At 35.5% G+C, this 23,110-nt stretch overlaps 1 protein-coding gene across 1 annotated transcript in view; it reads left to right on the top strand.

The window, feature by feature from the left end:
• Window positions 1-23,110, top strand: part of SUGCT (succinyl-CoA:glutarate-CoA transferase) — a 684,446-nt gene that overhangs the window by 70,061 nt on the left and 591,275 nt on the right. Inside the window, exon 8 of the mRNA XM_065883542.1 lies at window positions 20,486-20,629. Within this exon, the coding sequence (XP_065739614.1) occupies window positions 20,486-20,629 (144 nt within the window). The remainder of the gene's footprint in view (window positions 1-20,485; window positions 20,630-23,110) is intronic.

Below are 23,110 nucleotides of genomic sequence, written 5' to 3'. Positions count from 1 at the left end.
CTAGCTATATATAGTACCTTCTGTACTATAGCCACTCTCCATGCTGCCTGAAGAATGAAGCCTGATTTTTATTGTATTTGCATCTTGCTTATGCTTACTATTGATATGATACGTTGCACTGTAGTGAATAGACCATTTGGTGGAGTGAGAAAGCAGTCAACTAAGAGTCTGGAGGCCTGGCTGTATCTCATTCACTCCTGTGTAATGTTTACCTGGCTGCCTAAAAGGGGCACCAGGAGGGCATAAGCCTCATAAGACCATGGTCTTTGCTTGCTCACTGCGGTATCTCATTGCCTAGAACAGAGCCTGGCACTTTCTAAGCACTCAATAAATAAATGCTGAATGAATGAATAAATGAATACTTGGCACTGTGCTATGTGATCTGGAACATATCGTATAGCTTCTCTCTTTCGATGAAGTGCATCTGGAAGTGATGTTCACACAGCTCCTCTTCCAGATATTGTAAAGAGAAAATAAATGTCTTTTATAGAATATAAAAGTATAAACATGTATAATGTAATGTAGTACCCATAAGAGTCAGCAGTTGCGTGGTATATCTGTAGATTCCTCAGCTCCACCCTCAGAGATACTGATTTGTGGGTAGAGCCCACAAATATGCATATTTAATGATGGCCCCAAGCGCTTCTGATGGAGATGGTTGCAGATCGCACTTGGAAACATTATGAGAGGTGTTATTATTAAAAATCCCTTTGCATGGACTCTGACAGAAGTTAATGACTTGTTAAGGTCTATATATTATGTTTAAATTAGAGTCTTGTGCTCCAAATAAAATTATGTTCCATTATTTTTTATGTTCATGTCTCTATGCTAACCAGTTATTACTCAAAAGGGATATCATCTATCTATCTATCTATCTGTCTGTCTATCATCTATCTAATTTTTTTAATGCATAGGGAATATGGAGAGGGTATTGAGAATGAAACCAATGAGTATGAGAGATTCTGGAAAGTAAATGACTCAGACATATGTAATACATGTTCTAAGTAATAATTCACCTTACATTTAAACATCAAGAATTATATCAATCAATGAAAAAGATGTATTGACCATATGTGAATAGTATTGTTTTACATACCATAAAGAATTTAATAAGTTACTCTATAAGTAATAATTTGATTGACTAGATTAGATGCATACTCATGGAAAGTTAGAAAATGATAGAAAACTGCATAAAATTAAGTGGAGCATTAGGTAGCAGGCAATATAGAGAACTGTAAGATAGAGAGTTTCTAATCCTTTCTTGGGAATAAACAGCCTTTGAAAGCCCTTGAGTTTCATGATCCTAGAGGCCTGGGGCTGGGGAATGTGTGTGTATGTGTGTGGGTGAGTGTTTGGGTGTGTGTGTGTCTGCATATGTGATGCTGACAATGAGGTAAGTTTTTTGCAAGCAGCCAAGAGGGGTAGATGTGTGAGGGCAAGGGGGTATAGTGCCAGTTGTCAGCTATTTCTGTGAGAACTTCCAGGGTAGGGAAAGCGTCTTATTCAACTTTATGTCCTTGTGCCCCGTATAACAGATGCTCTTCAATTTTTTTTTTAATTTAAAATAAAATCTTCAAAATCTAATTTATGGCCTACATGGAATCTGTTGGAGAGAAATTACTATAACTTACTACAAGTAAAATATAAATGTGGCTCAGAGTGGGATTTCAGAAAAGTGGTGGGATTTGAGTTGAACGGTACCTGGAAAGGTGAATAGGATTCAGATGGATTGAGGCATTCCTAGTAGAGATCGCAGAGTGAACACAGATAGGGAAGTAGAAAGGAATCAGGCATACCTAGAGAAGAGCAATAGGCCAGCCATGGAAGAGCAGAGAGTTAAAGTTTCAGAGTAGTGGGGGAAACTTGATTAAGGCCATGCTTTGGAAAGTCTTCAAGGTCAAGCAAAGAAATTGAGATGTTATTTGCTCACAGTGAAGTTAGGGAGGTTTTTCAGAAAGGGAGTGACATGATGAAAGCTGTGCTTCCTAAGATTAGTTTGGTCCATATGTGCAGGATGGATTACATCAAGTTTACAAGCGATGCTTCTTAGATATTTATCTCCCCCTTTAAAAGCTAAGGACACACAAACAATTACACAAAAGGAAAATAGTCTTACATTGCTATCCAAAGGCACTGTATTGTATTTTTGAAGAGGTGATACATTCACATAATGCTAAATCTACAAGAAACAAGTATGTTGACTATATAATTTATCATACAAATCAGGACTCTTTTAAGAGTGAAAGAGAGCTCTCTATATAATAACCAGGTTTGTCTTTGTCACTCTGTATCTGAGTTTACAATGTAAATCTCCTTCCCTCTGTCCTCAATTCACCCGCTTCTCAGAGACAGTCAATGGTATCACTTTTCTTTTGCATCCTTTCAGAGATGTTCTACTGAAAAACAAGCACAATAGTCTTCCCCCATCTTTTTTTTTTTTTAAATAAGTGGTTCTTTTTGAAAAAATATTTATTTATTTTATTTTTGGCTGTGTGGGGTCTCAGTTGCAGGACGTGGGATCTTTGTTGAGGCATGCGGGATCTTTCGTTGTGGTGCGTGGGCTCCTCTCTCTAGTTGTGGCGTGCGGGCTGTCTAGTTGTGGCGTTCGGAATCCAGAGCACATGGGCTCTGTAGCTGTGGCACGTAGGCTCTCTAGTTGTGGCTCACATGCTCAGTAGTTGAGGCGCACAGGCTTAGTTGCTCTGCGGCATGTGGGATCTTAGTTCCCCGACCAGGGATCGAACCTGCGTCCCCTGCATTGGAAGGCGGATTCTCAACCACTGGACCACCAGGGAAGTCCCTAACCTACTTATTTCTTATGTTATTTCTGAGCTTGAGGTATCCTGTGCTCTAGCAATGGTTTTCATCTGTGGATAGTAATCGTCACTCCAGGGGAGTTTTAAAATGATGTGTGGGATGGTTGGGTTGTACTGGTATTTAGTGCTTGGGGTAGGGATGAGTAAACATCCTTAAGGTATGGGACAGGCTCATGAATCTGGAATGTCACCTCCAAAATGCCAGTAGTGCCCCTATTGAAAGCCTTAACTAGATACACAGGACTTTTGGTCATGTTTTATGACTTGGTTTTTTTCTCAGCTTCCTTAGGGAAAATTTGCCACTTCTTTCTCTATGCTCCAATGTAATTTTCATTATGTTGCTTATTGTATGTCGATCTGTCTCTGACTTTGGAATGTAAGTGCCTGAATTCAGGGAGTGTCTTTGGGATATTTTTGTATATCCCTAGAGTATAACACAGATCCACTACAGAGTTGGTGCTCATTGATTATTTGTTATATATGAATTTGGAATCTTTAAGGATTCAACTTCGGTTTGATAATAACAGGTTGATACATGTAGCAATAGCTATAGCATTTGAGATTCCTTTTGGAGTTCTCTAATGAACATACTTAAAAATAAAAGGAGAGTCTTCTATTGGGTGGAACATTTCATATAAGCCTCATACTCAGAAAATGTGAATAGGGAATTTTTGGGTTGTGACTGGAAAAATATGGTAAAAAATATTTGGAAAAAACATTCAGCTTGAGGTAACGATTAAAAGTCATTTAAACAAGTTTTTCCTAATGTTTTTGCTTTCTGAATCTTATGAAAGAAAAAACCTCCCCCTCTTTTTTTTTTTCTATCTCAGTACGTGGTTACTTTTGAGAGCATTGTGTTCGTTTTAAGTCATCATGCTTTGAAAAAGTGTTATAATCAGAGAAAATCCTAAAAAGAATGGCCAAAATTATCCCAGGGATATAAAATAGTTTCTTCAATGAGAAAGTCTATAGAGACTGGATTTGTTTGCCATAGATAAGGCAAAGAAATGATTTGAGTGCCATTTTCATCTGTTTTGGGGAGGATGTAGAATAGTTGTTTTTATTGTTCGTAGAACAATGAATAAGAGAAAATGAGCCCATATCAGAGAAGATATTTTAGTTAGCTAAATGAAGAGCTTTTTGACCGTCAGGATATTGAACCTTGCCGTGCATAAAGAAACAGGTCGTGCGGTTTCTGTTAGCATGACGGAGAGAAAGATCCTGTCCTGGCTTGAAATCCCAGTTCCACATGACATCTCTGAACCGTGTTTTTCTCATTTGTGAAAATGAGAGTACTAACACACGTCTTGGAAAATGTACTCAGATTAAATGAGATAATGTGTAGGCAAACACCTGGGAAATAGTGCTAGTTCCTTTTCCCTTTCTGGTGCATGCCTGGCATGTATTAGATACTCAATAACTGCTCTGTTTCCTCTGGAGATCTTTAAGGAGAGAGGGATAAGCATCTTCCTGGATGATTTAGAAATTTACCTGCCTAAAGGCAGGAAGTTGGACCAAATGATCCTTTGAGAGTTTTTCAGCTTTAGGAGTCTTTATGTACTGTTTTATTTTGGAAACTAATACAACAGAATTTCTTTCTCTTTTTTAAAAGCTCTTTTGTAGGAAAGCTTGGCTAGTCAAGGATGTAGTGTTTAATTCATACTGTCATTTTACACAGTAAAAAGGAAAATGCAGAGTGTCTTGAGTGGCTGTTTGAACCACAGAGACTTTTGATGGAAAGTTAATGAGAGCTTAAATTCTGAGTTAGTAACTTCTCTAGGAGATTGGACTGCATGACAAATCACAATGTGTATTCTACACTCAAGCATTTTTATCTAAGTAAAATCAGGGTAAAGGGACTGTAAAGGAGGAGCTTAAAGAGGTCCCTGAAAGGGCAATGTGCAGCTTTGAAGAAATAAAGGGAAATAAGGTTTAGCTCAGTTAGTCTTAGTTCTGAACCATGTTCTTCTCACCCATGTTGCCCCCTGGACTGGCTGTCGAGAACCATAACCCTGTTTAGTTGTAACTGAGGAATAGTTTCCACATTAACTTTTGAGAAAATAGTTTAATTTCTGTCTTTCATTGCATGTTCAAGGAGGAGGAGACTTCTGCACTTTTGGCCGGAAAAGTTCTAAAATATTAGGAGGATTAATATTTAAATCTGTGTATAAACGATGCCTTTAAGTAGAGTCAGACGTACTTTTAGTCATCTCTAAGTCAGTCTTTTTATAGATTGAGGATAAGCAAGTGCAAAAATAATAAATACTTGGCCTGAAGTCATAGTCACTGGAAAAGAACTTTGAACTTTTAATGAAGCTTACATTTGTGCTAGTAAATCATAATCCTTGTCCTGAGGGATAAGAAATGTTGAGAAACTTTTCACTACAGAACTATGGGATGTAATCCTACAAAACTTTCAGATCCTGATTGAATTAAGGATTTTCAGGTTTTAGGCACACTGATTCCGATTTTACTATATACCAGAAGTCTTTAGAATTGCTTAGACAACTCTAAATGATACATAAATTCCCATGTCTTAGACCTAATGAAACAAACCTGGGATGGTGTTACTTGTATATCTGTATTCTTGAAAAGCCTTCTGAGAGATTCTGATAATCCACCTGGTTTTGGAATCACTGGTTTAAGTAATAAGAGGTACTGTTAATACTTTGTGAAAAAAGGGCACGTGGTTTCTGTTTCCTTCCTCCATCCATTGCATTCTGGCTTCCATAGCCCCCTCACCAATGAAATTGCTCTTGGGAGGGTTCAGTGACCTCTTAATTGGAAACTACAGTGGATACTTTTCCTTTCTGTTTGTTTGTTTATTTATTTATTTTTAACAGTAGGTCCTTATTGGTTATCTGTTTTAAATATAGCAGTGTGTACATATCAATCTCAAACTCCCAATCTATTCCTTCCACCACGTTTCCCCCCCCGCCCCCCAGTAACCATAAGTTCATTCTCGAAGTCTGTGAGTCTGTTCCTGTTTTGTAAATAAGGTCATTTGTATAATTTTTCTTTTAGATTACACATATAAGCGATATCATATGTTTGTCTTCCTCTGTCTGACTTACTTCACTTTTCCTTTCTTATCTCACTTTGTGACAGTAGACAGTGTTGGCCACCTACCCCTCCTTGATGCTCTTTTCCTCCTTGTCTCCCGTAATATGTCTTTCCTGGTTTTCCTCCCACATAGCTGTTCTCTCCTTCTCAGTCTTCTTCATGGCCTCCTTTTCCTCAGCCTGCTTTTAAAGTAATGATTGTGCCCAGAATTCTGTGCTTTGACCTCATCTATTTTTTTTACTTTTTTATACTCTCTAATAAGGCAGCCATTAGCCACATGGGACTGTTAAGCATTTGAAATGCATCAAGTTTGAATTGAGATGTGCTGTAAGTGTAAGAAGTACAATGGATTTCAAAGACATATGAAAAAGAACATGTAAATTTTCTCATTAATAATTTAAAAAATTGATTACATTTTGAAATGATAATATTTTAGATATGTTGTATTAAATGAAATATATTACTAAAATTAATTACACTGGTTTCCTTTTACTTTTTTTAGCATGGCTAGTAAAATTTTAAAAATTACATATGTAGTTTTTATTTTGCTCACCTTATATTTCTGTTGGGTAGCACTGTTCAATATGTTCTTCCTAGATAATATCTCAAACCTAGCGTGGTTCTAACTACCATACATAATGTTTTGGCTCTCAAATTTATATCTTTCACCCAGTTCTTTTTCCCTTGGGTTTTAGGTTGGCATATTCAACTCTTGATTGGATATACTCCTTAAACTGAACAAACAAAAAACCAGTTCAGCAGACTTATTTTTCTTTTCCTTTATCCTATCTCAACTGAACTATTAACCCAAACCCAGAAACTTAAACTTCTGTCCAAACATTCACTAAGTCTGGGTTCTGTGTTCTAACTCTTGTGACCATTTGTTCCGTCTTCTCATTCCTACTGCTGTTGACTTAGTTTGGCCTCTGATCTTTTTCATGAATAATTGCAGTAATTTTCTACTTGGTTCCCTGCCTCAACTCTCAAACCTTATGATTCTTATGACTCCTCTCTAATCTACAAAGTGATGCCAGTGATATTTAATTTGTGTTCGATAAAACTGACCTTGGAACTTTTTCTGGGACCTTTCAGTTATTTCCTATCATAGTTAGAGAAGCAAATAAACAAATAAACCTAACCTCATTAGATATATAATATCAGGCCTTCATGATTTGTCTTTGGTTGCTATCCAGGCTCATTTCTTTCTTTCTTTTTTAATTTTTATTTTATTTATTTTTTTATACATGAGGTTCTTATTAGTTATCCATTTTCTACATATTAGTGTATACATGTCAATCCCAGTCTCCCAATTCATCACACCACCACCATCCCTGCCTGCTACTTTCCCCCCTTAGTGTCCATACATTTGTTCTCTACATCTGTGTCTCTATTTCTGCCCTGCAAACCAGTTCATCTGTACCATTTTTCTAGGTTCCACATATATGCGTTAATATATGATATTTGTTTTTCTCCTTCTGACTTACTTCACTCTGTATTACAGTTTCTAGATCCATGCATGTCTCTACAAATGACCCCATTTCATTCCTTTTTATGGCTGAGTACTATTCCATTGTATATATGTACCACATCTTCTTTCTCCATTTGTCTGTCGATGGGCATTTAGGTTGCCTCCATGACCTGGCTATTGTAAATAGTGCTGCAGTGAACATTGGGGTACATGTGTCTTTTTGAATTATGGTTTACTCAGGGTATATGCCCAGTAGTGGGATTGCTGGGTTGTATGGTAATTCTATTTTTAGTTTTTTAAGGAACCTCCATAGTGACTGTATCAATTTACATTCCCACCAACAGTGCAAGAGGGTTCCCTGTTCTCCACACCCTCTCCAGTATTTGTTGTTTGTAGATTTTCTGATGATGCCCATTCTAACTGGTGTGAGGTGATATACCTCATTGTAGTTTTGATTTGCATTTCTCTAATAATTAGTGATGTTGAGCAGCTTTTCATGTGCTTCTTGGCCATCTGTGTGTCCTCTTTGGAGAAATGTCTATTTAGGTCTTCTGCCCATTTTTGGATTGGGTTGTTTGTTTTTTTAATTTTGCGCTGCATGAGCTGTTTATATATCTTGGAGATGAATCCTTTGTCCGTTGATTTGTTTGCAAATATTTTCTCCCATTCTGAGGGTTGTCTTTTCGTCTTGTTTGTAGTTTCCTTTGCTTTGCAAAAGCTTTTAAGTTTCATTAGGTCCCATTTGTTTATTTTTGTTTTTATTTCCATTACTCTAGGAGGTGGATCAAAAAAGATCTTGCTGTGATTTATGTCAAAGAGTGTTCTTCCTGTGTTTTCCTGTAAGAGTTTTATAGTGTCCAGCCTTACATTTAGGTCTCTAATCCATTTTCAGTTTATTTTTGTGTATGGTGTTAGGGAGTGTTCTAATTTCATTCTTTTACATGTAGCTGTTCAGTTTTCCCAGCACCACTTATTGACGAGACTGTCTTTTCAGCCTCATTTCTTATCATACCTTCACATTCATTGTTTGCTTCAGTCATCCAAACTAGTTGCAAAGTCTTCTCCAAAATTATGGATCAATCTTTAATATATCTTAAAAGAGTCATAGACTTCTTTGAGAATTTGATGAAAGCTATCAAACGTCTTCTAGGAAATTAACACACAGAATTTTTGCACGTAGTTTCAGAGGGATCTTGGAACACCTAAAACTGGGACAAGAACTGTAGTTTATATTCTTTTGTTTCCCAGGTATTCCTTCTGCATTGTAGGCTAGTTTTCTTCTTGGTCATTTGTAAGCCTTGATCTCTATTCTGCTAATAATTATTGTGTAAAAAATCACCTTGAAACTTAGTGACTTAAAACAAGAGCAGTCATTTTATGAACTCTCATAGTTTCCATGGGTCAGGAGTTTGGGAAGGGCTCAGTTGGGTGGTTCTGGCTTGGGGTTTCTCAAGCAATTGCAGTCAAAGCAGGAACAGTGGGGGCTGGAGCAGCTTGGGGCTGCCAGGCATCTCCCCATCTAATCTCAGGACTTTTTCACGTCATCTCTCTGCATGGGCTAGTTTGAGCTTCCTTACAGTATGTGGCCTTAGAGCAGTCAGACTGTCTATATGGGGGCTCAGGGCTCCACTAACACAAGTGTTCCAGTAAACAAGGCAAAGTCACCAATACATATGTTCTATGACATAGTTGTGGAGGTCATGCTGTAACCCTTCGCAAAATTTTATTGGTTACAAGCATGTCACAAACCCACCCAGAATGAAGGAGAAAGGAATTAGACTCCACCTGTTGATGGGGGCAGGGAATGTTAAGGTACTAAAAGGGCATGTGGAAGGGAATATTGCAACCATCTTTGGAAAATACAATCTGTCACAGTCTCTCAACATGCTGCAATGCTACGTAAAGAGCAGGTGGGATTTAGGCACAGTCTTTCCACTTGGTGGAGAAATCTGCTAGTAGCAATGGACTTTTTGTAGCTTTAAGTGATCTTTTCTTGGCTTTGCCTGTGGCAAAAATTGGTTATGGACTAAGCCTTATGATCTCAATATAAACATTTTCTACTCTTAGTGTCTGAACCTAATTAACAAAGAGACAACCAGAATGAAAGGAACAGAGAAGCTATCTCTTGATACATTAGATAGCAGTTTTGAGCGAGTAAAAAAGGATGTTTTCCACCTTTTAAAACTTGTATCTTAATGACTTGATAATCCATTTGGATGAAACAAATGTACTGCCATAGACAGCAGAAAGTTAAATGTTCTCCTATGTGCTGATAGTTTATTATTGTGTTCCAAGACTGGCCTTAATAGGTCACTGGTTCCATCTAATTTTTGTCATAACTAAATAAGAGTAAAATAATTTTTTAAACCAGATCATCTGCTGCATTTATTTGGCTTATTCTGGCAACTCCATGCATGTGGCCACCACAACTACACAGAGTGATTCTATCCAGTTTATCTTGGAGGGTTCAGGAAGCACTGTATTGGATAACTTTTAACACTGGTGTAGAAAGATTTTTCATTCAAAAGTAATTGCATTCAAAATCCATAGTGTAGTTCTTTGAGACATCATTTATTGGTGAGAAATGAAAATTACATGAAATAGGTAAAATTATAGGACAGGGAACATCCTCAAGAGTTCATCTGTTTTGTTGCTTCTGGGTATGGCTTACCTAAATCATACCAGAAATAGACAACTCTTATAAAGGTCTGGAGCTACTTCTGGAATATGTAAGACTGAGTTCAGAGGAGGCCTGTTAAATATAGGATTGACTATATGCCGATCTTAGTGGGTGTGAAAGTTGTTTTGTCTCAGAAATTACAGACATTGATGTTTAGATTTGTTTTTTGCTTTTCTCTGATCCATTAGCACTGAAAGCTGTAGCACAGAAAGTATAACTAGGAAACTTTTTCTTGAAGAACAACATGGAAAGAAGCAAAATAACTTTTCAAATAGTTTCTTAGGCCATCCCTTAAAATATCACAATTCCCCAACCATCCATTCCATTTTCTCTCAGTCTAACCCTATTTAAACTCAAGGGGACAGCCAGGCTAGATGATATTTTGGGCATCTCACTGTGGGAGCTAACTCAGAATAATTTAGATGGTATTTAATCTCTGGACAAGAAAATAGTATGTTTGGCGTGTTAAGGGATCTTTGAAAATTTGTAGTTTTGTCTACTTTAAAAATTTTTTTAATTTTTAAATAAATTTTTATATTTATTTATTTATGATGTTGTTGTTGCTGTTGTTGTTGTTTTTGGCTGTGCTGTGCAGTATGAACGATCTTACTTCCCTGACCAGGGATCGAACCTGTGTTCCATGCAGTGGAAGTCTTAACCACTGGACCGCCAGGGAATTCCCAGTTTTGTCTATCTTTTTAATTTAGCAGGCTCCCAGTGAATGGATTCTTCCAGTTATTTTCTGAAAAAGGTTTTGGTTTACATTTTTCAGAGTGGTAAAAGCATGTTTTTCTGTAGATGCATTCAATTGCTTGCCATTCACTTAAATTTTGTAGAACAAACCAGCCCACATCAGAACTGATTATTTCTTAATTGTAGAAATGACAAATCAACTCACTCATTTAAAATTTTTGCTTTCTAGTGATTGTCTGTAAAGGAGAGATGATGAATATTGGAATTAGAATAATACATGGAGGCAAGGTGGTAGTGAAAAGATCAGAAGCTTTGGGGTCAGAATCTCTGAGTTCCAGTTCTAGTTGTACCATTTGCTCTCTGTGACTTTGACAAGTTAATTTATCATCTAAATGTTTCTTTCATAATCTGTAAGATGGAGATACTATTGGTACTTACAGAATTCTTATTGAGAGTTAAATGTAACAGCATATGTTAAAGCACTTTGAAGAGCATGAAGTTGTACATGACGTTATGAACATGCAGGAGACCCGAAGCTAGCTTCTTACTGGTTTACTAAATACAAGATAGTTAAGTATCCAGACCTGGTCATGAAACCTTAAGGAAGGTAATTGAATCCAGTAATGTGGTAGAGGCAGTGGACTCAGGGTCACTTGGGGTCTCCTTCCGACTTAGCTGCTGAACGCTTGTAACATCTTACGATATTTAGGTAACCTTGCTGTTCCTCATCTATAACAAGGATGGCATGCTCCTAAGGGTTGTGCAAAAAGTTAGGTACTGATTTTAAAGTGCAGTATAGAATTTTGCCTTCTATAAGTCCGATTCCTCTAAGTTGTACCTTTAATGTTTGGAAGGGTAGAAAGTTTAAATTTATTATTAGAAAGAAATTCTTAGTATTAGGTCAGCAAGCATCCACGTGGGATACAGAGAATGGCACAAGTCAGTTTGTTACGTTTTCTCTTGAGTCGCCTATCTGGTGTGGCAGGTGCATCAGGAGGATGGACTCTTCTCTCCCTCATCTTCTTAAATCTTTCTTTACTTCCCTCCTTCTGGCATCCCAATTTCTTGTGTTTGTGGCTTCTGACTTGTGCTCTGTTGAGGCTGAGAAGGAGGTGTGTGGGTGGGAGATGGGGTGGAACTTTGAGCCTTTCAGGATGTGATTAAGAAAAATGATCTTCCTCTTCCAGGTTCTAGGTGAACATTCTAAAGACTTTCTCTTGTTGGTATTGTGCAACACTGTTAGCCTAAATGAAGTGCATTACAATGCTCTCTTTTCTCTGTCTTACCAGGGATCTGTTTGCCGGCAAGCAGCAGAGACTGATCTCTTAACAACTGTATACTTTCCTGCTTCTCTGCCTCCATTGATACGGGGACTTAACTATAGGATCCTTTCAAGTTCTAAAAATATGTGATTTAGGTTGGAGGACTCCATAGTGTCACTGAGGCACATAGGTGATAGATTTTGTTATGCCTATTTATAGGTGAAAAAGTGAAGGCACCTACTAGTAGAATTTACAGCTTTGAGTTCCGTGTTTCAGCCATTCAACAGAACTTCCTTCATGTAGGGGAAATGTTACTCTGTGAAAATTTGTATGTGACTGTGCTAAAAGCATATTCTTTAGCATCAGTGAATGGCTCGAGTAGATTTTGTGCTTGGAACAGAAGGTTCAGATACTGTGTAGTTCCAGAGTCGGTGCTCATAAAGTGTAGGCAGTGACTGTGGTGACTGTGTTCTTCCTAGTCGCGAAAACCCTCATTTGATCTGAATATACCACTTTTTGTTCTCTGTGCTGCTCTTTCTATTTCTACTAAAGATACTTTTCCTAACTAGGGTTGCAAGTCATACTTATGGTGGCTTTCATAATCAAAATATTACCATCATATTAAGAAGCTTAATTTCCTATTGATTTTCCCCACAATTCATTTAATTTAACCCCTCCCTCACCCAATCAATAATCCAAGTCTATGAATTCAAATTTCTAAGTATCTCATGAATACATCTGTTCCCTCTTTCCTCTGTCCTTGATTGAGGTTCCCATCTTGGCCTTTTCCCGTGAGCCCCTGTCAAATCTTTCTGATGGGTCTTCTAGAGCACTACACCAAGTATCTTAAAAAAGTCACATTTGTGCAGCCTTTTACATTCATAAAAAGTTTTTTTATACACCTTTTCTTATTTAATCTTCATACCAACTGATGAGGTAGATTTTGTCATTAGCAAGATTTTACCATTGACCAAAAAACTAACAAAGGCTAAGAACTTGCCAAAGGTTATGCAGTTAGTAAATAGTAGAAGAATTCATATTTTGGAAAATAGATCATTATAAAATTCATGTGCCCTAGAGTAAAAACAAAATTTTCTGTAGATTACATTTATATAATGAATGCCTCATTTTGAAATAAAAATATGACATAGAGACATGGACATATTTAACAATAACTTCTTATTTTGAAAATGAAGCCAACTACTTTAAAAAAGTTTTAACATTTTTTGTTGTTTTATGAAGTAATTAGGTTGAGTAATATGACTAAGGAGAAAAATTCTTGGTGGGAGAATTCATGCCTCTTTATTGAACGTGTGCCAGAACTGATTTAAAGTTTCTTATGTACTTTTTAACCAGACAAGGTTTTAATGAATAACTTAGAAAACACATCATTTTTCTTTTTCATTTGGCAAACTCTGAAAGTAGTGAGAATAGATAATGGAGAAATGAATGAAATGTTAAAACAGTCTTAAACTGTGTTTGGGAAATAATCTTTTTAAATTTTTAATTTTATAATTTAGGAGATTGTGATGTAAAGGAAACAAATGAACACCTTTATAGGTGGTTGCCTATTTTTTTCCCCTTCTTCTCTAGATTGCATAATTTTCTAAAAATAAAAACCACTTTGAAATTTTCAAACTTTATTTTTTAAAGAACTAATTCAGGTTCTACTTATCAACTTTAAAATTTTAAAACAATTTTGTACTTACAGAAAAGTTGTAGACATAGTACAGAAAGTTCCTATACCCTTCATCCTAATGTTAACACTTTACAAAATCATAGTACAATGATCAAAACTAAGAAATTAACACGGGTAGGATACTATTAACTAAACTCCACATTTTTTTCAGACTTCCCTAGTTTTTCCACTAATGTTCAGGTTTTACCTGTAATGAGTTTTTGAATACATGAATGAATGGGGGATGAGAAAATATATGAAAATAACATTGAAATAGTGAGAATGGAGAGATACACAAATGAATATGTAAAGTGAATGATTGGGAAAACTCTTAATATTTTTATGTTATAGTTTGTCCTCTAACTATAACTCTGTGTCTTAACTCTTAAGTAGAATATTCTTTTTCTTGTAGTTTTGTTGATGAGAGGCACACTCATTTTAGTTTTATAGGAAAATCATCATAAGTTGCTCTTACAAAAAGGTTACATTAACTTATCAAAAGAACCGAATACACTTAAAGCAGTTTCTAAGTGACCATGAAAAAAAACATTCTACTATTGATTTCTAGAATTAAAATTTAATAAAATAAAAACTTTACTTCATTTCCAAAAGTCTACTTATAAGTTTAATTCCAAATTATGATGAGATTCTAAGGCATATTGCTTAACAAGGTCAGTTAGTTACCCATTTTTCCTGAAATATATTTTTACTAAAGATTGTGAGTGATGAATTCCTATACTCATTGACATAAAAAGTACCACCCCATTTATCCCAGATTTGAGGAGAAGAGGCACATTGGTTAGTACTGTCACGGCATTAAGGCTCCTATGGAGCTCCAGATGTGGAAGGGGAGTTTGATTCCATGAGGATACACAGCCTCTTCTCTGATTCTGCCTGATTGCACCTGGGAATACCTAGTCACTTCACAGCCACAATGTGGTTCTCTGTGGGATTTTCTGCTTACTAAATGGTAATTTATTTTCACTTTCTTCTTCCTCTGGCATGCTGACAATTCTTAGATGACAGGAATATGATTATGAGGAATTTCCAAAGTATGAGCATAGCCATCTCTGAATTACAATAGAATACAAATGGTACATCTTCTTTAATTATTGCTACCAAGCAGCCTTGAATGAAATGTAACTTCTAGAGTTCCCACTAAGTACATGTTCTTTAGCAGACCTTTAAAGAGATTTTTAAAATTTCTATTTTTCTGCTTTAATTACCAGCATTATAATGGTATTTAAAAAATAAAACAGCTTTATGGAGATATAATTCATATACCATATAATTCACCCATTTAAAGTGTACAATTCAGTGTTTTTTAGTATATTCACAGAGGTGTGCAATCAACTTCAGAACTTTTTCATCATCCCCAGAAGAAACCCCAGGCCCATTAACAGTACTCCCTATTCCTACTTGCCCCCAGCCCACAGTTCTACTTTTCTCTCTGTGGTTTTGCCTATTATGGATGTTTCATAAAAATGATATCATATAATATGTGGCATTTTGTGACTGGTTTCTTTCTCTTAGCATACTGTTTTCAGAATTCTTCCATGTTGTAGTATGTATTAGTACTTCGTTTTTATTGCCTGAAATATCCCGTCATCTGGCTGTACCACACTTTATTTATCCATTTACCAGTTGATGGACATTTGGGTTTCTTCCACTCTTAGGATATTGTGAATAATGCTGCTATGGAAATTTGTGCATATGTTTCTTGGGAGAACATATGTTTTCATACTCTTGGGTATATACCTAGAAGTGAAGTTGCTGGGTCATATGGTAGCTCTATATCTAAGTTTTTGAAGAACTGCCAGTCTTTTTCCACAGCGACTACACCATTTTACAATCCTACTGGTGGCATATGAGTTTCAATTTTTTTCACATCCCTGCTAACACTTGTTATTATTTCTCTTTTTCATGATAGCCATTCTAGTGGGTGTGATGTGGTATCTCGTTGTGGTTTTGATTTGCATTTCCCTGGTGACTAATGATGTTGAGCATCTTTCAATGTGCTTATTAGCCATTGATATATCTTCTTTGGAGAAATGTGTATTTAAACCCTCTGCTTATTTTTTAATTGGGTTGTCTTTATTGTTTCGAGTTATAAGCACATTGTGGTTTTCATTTGCATTTCCCTGATGGCTAATGATGCTGAACATCTTTTCATATGCTTAATGACCATTTGTAGATCTTTGGAGAAATGTCTATTCAATTCTTTGCCCATTTAAAAAATGGTTATTTGTCTTCTTACTGAGTTGTAAGTATTCTTTATAAATTCTGTTTATAAGTTCCTTATCAGATATGTGATTTGCAAAAACTTTCTCCCATTTTTTATCTATTCATTTCCTTGATCATTTACTTTGAAACACATGTGATTTTTATTTTCATGATGTACCATTTATCTTTTTTCTTTTGCTGCTATTAGGTGTCATATCTAAGAAATCAATGCCAAATTGAAGATCATGAGGATTTACTCCTATATTTTCTTTTGTTTTATAGTTTTAGCTCTTATGTTTAGGTCTATGGTCCATTTAGAGTTAATTTTGTATATAGTGTGAGGAGGGAGTCCAGCTTCATTCTTTTGCATTCTTTTCACCAATTTTTGAGGACTATTCCTTCCCCATTGAATTATCTTGGTATGCTTGTCAAAAATGAATTGAAGGTGAGAATTTCTGTAGTCTGTATATCTGCCTTGTGCCATCCATGCTGCCTTGTTTGCAGTAGCTTTGTAGTAAGTTTTAAAATTGGGCAGTATGTGTCCACATTTGTTCTTCTTTTTCTAGGTTGTTTTGGCTATTCTTTGTCCCTGGAGTTTCCATATGAATTTTAGGATCAGATTTTATTTCTGCAAAAAAGGCACCTAGGATTTCAATAGGTGAAACAGTACTGAATCTGTAGATCAGTTTGGGAGTATTGCAGTATTAACAATTTTAAGTCATGACAATGGGATGTCTTTCCATTTATTTAGATCTTCTTTAATTTCTTTCAACAATATTTTGTAGTTTTCAGAGTTTAAGTTTATACTTCTTTTGTTAAATTTATTCCTCAGTACTTTATTCTTCTTGATGCTGTTGTAAACGAAATTGCTTCTTAATTTCATTTTTGGTTTATTTATTGTTATTGTGTAGAAATAAGATTGATTTTTGTATAATGCCTTGTATCTTGCAAACTTGCTGAACTCACTTATTAGTTCTAACAGATTTTTGGTGGATTTCTTAGGATTTTCTGTATACAAAATTATGTCACCTGCAAATAAAGGTAGTTTTATTTATTTCTTTCCAGCCTTTTATTTCTTTTTCTTTCCTAATTATACTGGTTAAAACCTCCAGTGTAATGTTTACTTGGAGTGATGAGAGCAGACATCCTTGTCTTGTTCCTAATGGGGCCAAGCATTCAGTCTTTCACCTTTAACTATGAGGTTAGCTGTTTTTTGTTTTTTTTTTTTCACATTTGCCCTTTATGAAATTGAAGAATTTCATTTCTGTTCCTAGTGTGGTGGTGTTGAGTATTTTATCATGAAGGGTGTTGAGTTTTATCATATGCTTATGTTGATTGATATTCAAGTGTTAAACCAACCTTCCATTCCTGAGAAAAATCCTGATTTGTCATGGTGTATAATCATTTTTATATGTTGCTGGATTCAGTTTGTTAGCATTTTGTTGGAATTTTTTGGTGTGTTCACATTCATCAGAGATGTTGGTCTGTAGCTTTATTTTCCTTTGATGTTTCTGTGTGGCTTGACCTCAGTTTTCACTGGTCTTATAGAATGAGTAGAGAAGTGTTTCCTCTCTTCCAGGTTTCAGAAGTATTTGTAAAGAGGTGGAATTCACTAGCAAAGCTAAAAAAAGCTTTTCGTTGTTGTTGTTGGAAGTTCAATTACTAATTCAATTTCTCTCCTTGTTATATGTCTGTTCAGTTTTTCTATTTATTCTTTAGTCAGTTTCAGTAGTTTCTGTCTTTTTAGGAATTTGTCCATTTCATCTAGATTATCAAAGTTGTTGGTATACAATTTTTCATTGTATTCCCATGTAATACTTTTTATTTCTGCAAGGTTGTTAGTGATGTTCCTTCTTTCACTCCTAATGTTAGTAATTTGAATGCTTCTCTTTTCATTTTCCTGGACAGTTCAGTTAAAAGTTGGTCAGTTTTACTGATCTTTTCAAAGAGCCAACTTTTTGTTTTGTTGATTTTCTCTATTGGAATTCTATTCTGTATTTCATTATTTTTTGCTCCAATATGTATTTCCTTCCTTTTGCTTGCTTTGGGTTTAGTTTACTCTTCTTGTTTTCAATGTCTTAAGGTGGAAGGCTAGGTAATTGATTTGAGATCTTTGTTCTTTTTTATTATAGGTATTTACAGTTATAAATTTGTCTCAAATACTGCTTTAGCTGCATCCATAAATATTGGTATGTTGTGCCCTTATTTTCATTCATCTTGAAGTATTTTCTAATTTCTTATATAATTTCCTCTGTTACTCATTGGTGTTTTGGGAGTAATGTTGTTTACTGTCCACATATTTTTGAGTTTCTCAAATATGTCCGTTATTGATTCTAATTTCATTTCATTGTGATCTGAGAATATATTTTGTATGAACTCACTCATTTAAAATTTATTTTAGCTTGTTTTCTGGCCTAGGATATGGTCTGTCCTAGAGAATGTTCCATGTGCACTTGAGAATGTGCATTTTATATCTATTAGGTATACTTGGTTTATGGTGTTGTTTAAATTTTTTATTTCTTTTTTGATCCTCTATCTAGTTGTGCTGCTCACTATTCATATTTCAGTATTGACATCCCTACTGTTATTCATGAAGGGTTTATTTCTCCCTTCAAATCTGTCACTTTTGCTTTTTGTATTTTGGTGGTTCAATTTTTGGGTGCATGTATGATTTTAATTGTTATATCTTCCTGATGCATTGACCCTTTTCCATTATAAAATCTCTCTCTTTTTCTCTAGAGCTTTTTTTGTTTTAAGTTTATTTGTCTGCTATTAGTATAGCCACTCCAGCATTCTTATGGTTGCTGTTTGCATGATATATCCTTTCTCATGCTTTTATTTTCAGCCTATTTATAACTTTGAATCTAAAGTGTGTTAGCAAGCCTCTTTAAATTAGTATTTCATTAAACTTATTTGGCACAAATGGTCATTTTTAACAGTGACAATGTTGTCTCTAATGTATGGATGACAATATTTAGTTAATGTTCATACATATCATGCTATTATTCTGGATAATGTATTGATATTTTTAGAATATTGGGTATAGTCTCCATTTTTCTGGAGACTTAAAATGTAATATAAAGGATTTATTATATGATTTGTTTCTACTGCTCTGAGAAGTATAGAAAACTTCTCAAGAAATGTGATTATATTAATATTATAGTAAGAAAGCAGATGATGTCTATAAACTTAAATTTGAACTTACCTCTCACTTTTAATACATTAAATAATCTTAAATCCAAATGACAGTATTAATTTTAAATTTATGGATTCATGCCACTACAAGTTTTTCCAATAATAATAGTTAGAAGGCCCCCAGAAGTTTCCAATTTTTATGGCAATATCTTCCTTGAAATTGTGTTGAAGAGCAGGGAAAAATAGTTTAGTCGCTATACAGTCTCACTTGCTTTAAACAAATTTAGCTGTCTTGTAAGATGATTAACATAGTTTATGTATGGGCTTCAGAAAAGGCAAAATTAGCTTCTGAAAATGACTGAACAACAGCTGGAATTAATGAATAGCGAAGTGAATGAATGAATAAATCAACTAGGTGACATATAGGTTTTTGTAGGCATTATGTGCAATGAAAGACTTGGCAGAATTCAAGGTAGTGAAAAATAGGAACTATCTGATACAACAATGATTAATAATAATGTTGACAAATAATTTGATAGCTAATTTTTATAGGGCACTTACTGTTTGCCTGGTACTATTCTAATATCTTTACATATGGGTCAAGGATTGGATTGTCAATAAGACTGACATGAATCGGTATCAAGCTTTACTTGTAATTTTAAGGATTCAAGCAATAAAAAGGCACAGGAGAAGCAGAAGGAGCTCCTGGACATTGAGATAGGACCCCAGTGCCTTTTTTCTCACAATAACAAAATTCTCAAACCCAGAGCAGTAGATAAGATCTCAAATGGAGTACATGGTTCACCTCATATTACATGAAACTGATGGGCTATTGGAACATTTCCATTTTATATCCAGATAGTTGCATAGCTCATGCCTTATGCCCCATAAATCTATAGATGCTAGGTTTCTTTACCGCAGTAATTCTAAAGCAGGAGTATCCTGCTAAAAGCCTTTTATATATAAATTCTTTTTTTTTTTTTAAAGCAAATACCATTTGTATATTTGCCAGTTATTAGCATGCTTATAAGGAGATTAGACCAGGTCTTCTGCCCTCTTCTTTCCTGGGAGAACCTCCTAACCCAACAAGAAAAAAAATACTTCTTTAACTCTTTCCTCTCCAACAGATTAACTCATTTAAATTCAAATTCACTTATTCACTTTTTTTGGTATAAATAATGTAAAATATATTAAGAAGGAACTTTAGACATGTTTTTAAAAGTCTTATTTCATTTGATTTGGTTTAGTTTTGTTGGTAGGGGGTAGATTCAGAAAAATAATAAATATACAGCAAATGTAAATATATCCTTACCACCAACAGCAATTTGTTGTACTTCTTGTGCGTGTATGTATGTGTGCACATGATACACAATTCTTTCTTTTATTTGACCTTAGGATATTTGTGAGCTCATATGATGTTTTTAATTTTCAGTTTCTCTGTTTTTCTTAACCTAACCCTCAAATCAGGATGGAGATCCAGTTCGTCCAGGAGTGGCCATGACTGATCTTGCCACTGGCCTTTATGCATATGGAGCCATTATGGCTGGATTGATACAAAGATATAAAACCGGAAAAGGACTGTTCATTGATTGTAACCTACTGTCATCCCAGGTACCAATCCAAATAACATTTTAGATAGTGGCATAAAAACATGTATCTGTGTTACACTTTTTCATATCAAATCCTGTGGTCACATGTGCAAAAACAAAAAGCAAAACAACAGGATTTCCCCCACCCCCCAAAAAAACCCAAAATAACAGCAAAAGCTGTTCTGTTTTGGTGTCCTTGATATTGTCATATTAAAATAAATGGACCACGAAGATTTTGTTATAATGTAGACATTGCTGTTGAACCAGAATTTTAAAGACTGTTTTTTTTTTTTTTTTTGCGGTATGCGGGCCTCTCACTGCTGTGGCCTCTCCCGTTGTGGAGCACAGTCTCCGGACGCGCGGGCTCAGCGGCCATGGCTCACGGGCCCAGCCGCTCCGTGGCATGTGGGATCTTCCCGGACCGGGGCACGAACCTGTGGCCCTTGCATTGGCAGGCGGACTCCCAACCACTGCGCCACCAGGGAAGCCCTAAAGACTGTTTTTATTAGAATAGGTCTATTACTGTTTTTGAGACAGGAGTACAGTTGTTTCTGTTTCATGTCATGCAAGCTCTGTAACTTCTTTTTACCAGAGTTTATTCATCTTTTTTGTGCTATGGACCCTTTGGGTAATCTGGTGAAGTCTGTGAACCTTTCCTCAGAATTATGTTTTTAAATGCATAGAATGAGATACTTAGGATTACAGAGGGAGCTAATTATATTGAGATGTAGTTATTTCAATGTAAAAACCAATTTTGTGTTATAATAGTACATGTGTTGTTTTATTAATACATTAAAACAGGATATCTGTTAGTGGATTCAGTAACTGTTGCAATTTTGAGGTAGTGTTGAGCATGAATGATATTTTGAGATATCTGCAACTATAAGAAAATATGTAGAATATTTACTGGTGATCAGGTCATACTTAGGTACTGCTAATACTCCTGTGGTTTGTTGTCTACATGCATAATTGAAAAAAATGCTAAATTTTAGTTAGAGGTTGATGAAAATAAAGATATAATTTTTTTTCATTCAAGTGAATTACTTCCCAAAATTCTTACCATAAGCTCCAGATTCAGAACCCTTGGTTTAGATAGCTGTCAGTTATGTTTGCCTCCTTTTCAGTGGATCAAACCTAGATGCTGTACCATATGTGGAAGTTGATTTTGAATAGGTAATTTTTCAAGGAGGGGAAAAAAAGAAAATATCTAATTGTACAAGGAGACATTTTACTGTGGGAAAAATTACTTCATAGACAAAGACCTCAGTTGGGAATTTCAGATTTAAATGGCATACATGGGAAAATAGAAATCTTGGAACTCTGCTTTGGAGATTTTTTTCTTTTAGACAAAATTAAGGTAGTGCATAGAAGTAAAAAAACATTAATATGATTGAAAGTGAAATACTTTTTGAGTTTTCAACACTAGCTTTGAGTCACCGTCAGGGTTTTAATGGTTATAATAAAAGGGTAAAAGAACTCTCTCCAAATGAAAGATCTCTCTTCTTAACAGAGAAGCAGATGTCAAGTCTGAGAAGAAGCTGAAAGTTTTTTCCTTCCTCCCCTAATTTTATAGCTGTAAGGAACTCGAGGTAGGTTAAGTGATTGGGTAAAATTGCACATCCAGTAAATGTGGAAGCCGTGAAGATTTCATAGGTGTGTGACCTATGCAGTCACAGAAGGCACTAGGCTTAATTTAAATGCTCTGCTGTCACTGCCTTGAAATTCTTAATACTTTTTGAATGAGAGGTCCTACATTTTTCATTTTGCACCAGTACTCACAAATTATGTAGCTGGTCCTGTATTTGGGGCTCTGCTTAGGTCTTCAGATCTCTACCCAGACTGCTTTTCTTATAATATGTCAATGATGAATTAATTAGCTTTGGAAAAAATTCTCTTGTAGAGTATTATAGAGTTGAATTCTCTTCTAGTACCTAACACAGTGATTCACAGTCTGGAGGTGTGTGGTTCCATGGGGGTGGGCATGGAGGTGGGTGGAATCACTGGTAGGGCTGTTTCAAAGTGAGGGTACAGTAAATGCAAACTCATGCACACTTTGGGTGTGTGTCTATATTTGTTGTTCATGTTGCTCCTTGAGGCTGTAAGTTCCATGTGTGCAGGAATAATGTTTGTTCTTGCTTATAGCGGTATCCTCAAAGCCCAGCCCAGTATTTGTCAAATAGCAGGTCTAACAATCTTTGGAGATCAATCAGAGAACCACTGTTACCAATGGGTATGCCTCATAACCCTTAAACTTGCTTAGGGAAAATTAGAAAAAAGTAGAACATCATTGACTTAGGATAAGTCCTTGATAAACAACAAATGATGAAATGATTTGCTTTTGGCAAACATGGTAGCAGTGATTTAGCCTATTGTGCTGTAGCTAACCCAGTCAAAGGTAGCTAAAATTATTAGTGTATTTAAGGCTCATTAGCTACCTTTTTATAATTGACATATAACATTATATTAGTTTCAGGTGTAAACATAATGATCCGGTATTTGTATG

This window comes from Phocoena phocoena, chromosome 9, assembly GCF_963924675.1.
Source record: "Phocoena phocoena chromosome 9, mPhoPho1.1, whole genome shotgun sequence".
Lineage (NCBI taxonomy): Eukaryota > Metazoa > Chordata > Mammalia > Artiodactyla > Phocoenidae > Phocoena > Phocoena phocoena.
This window is presented reverse-complemented; position numbering and strand designations above follow the sequence as displayed.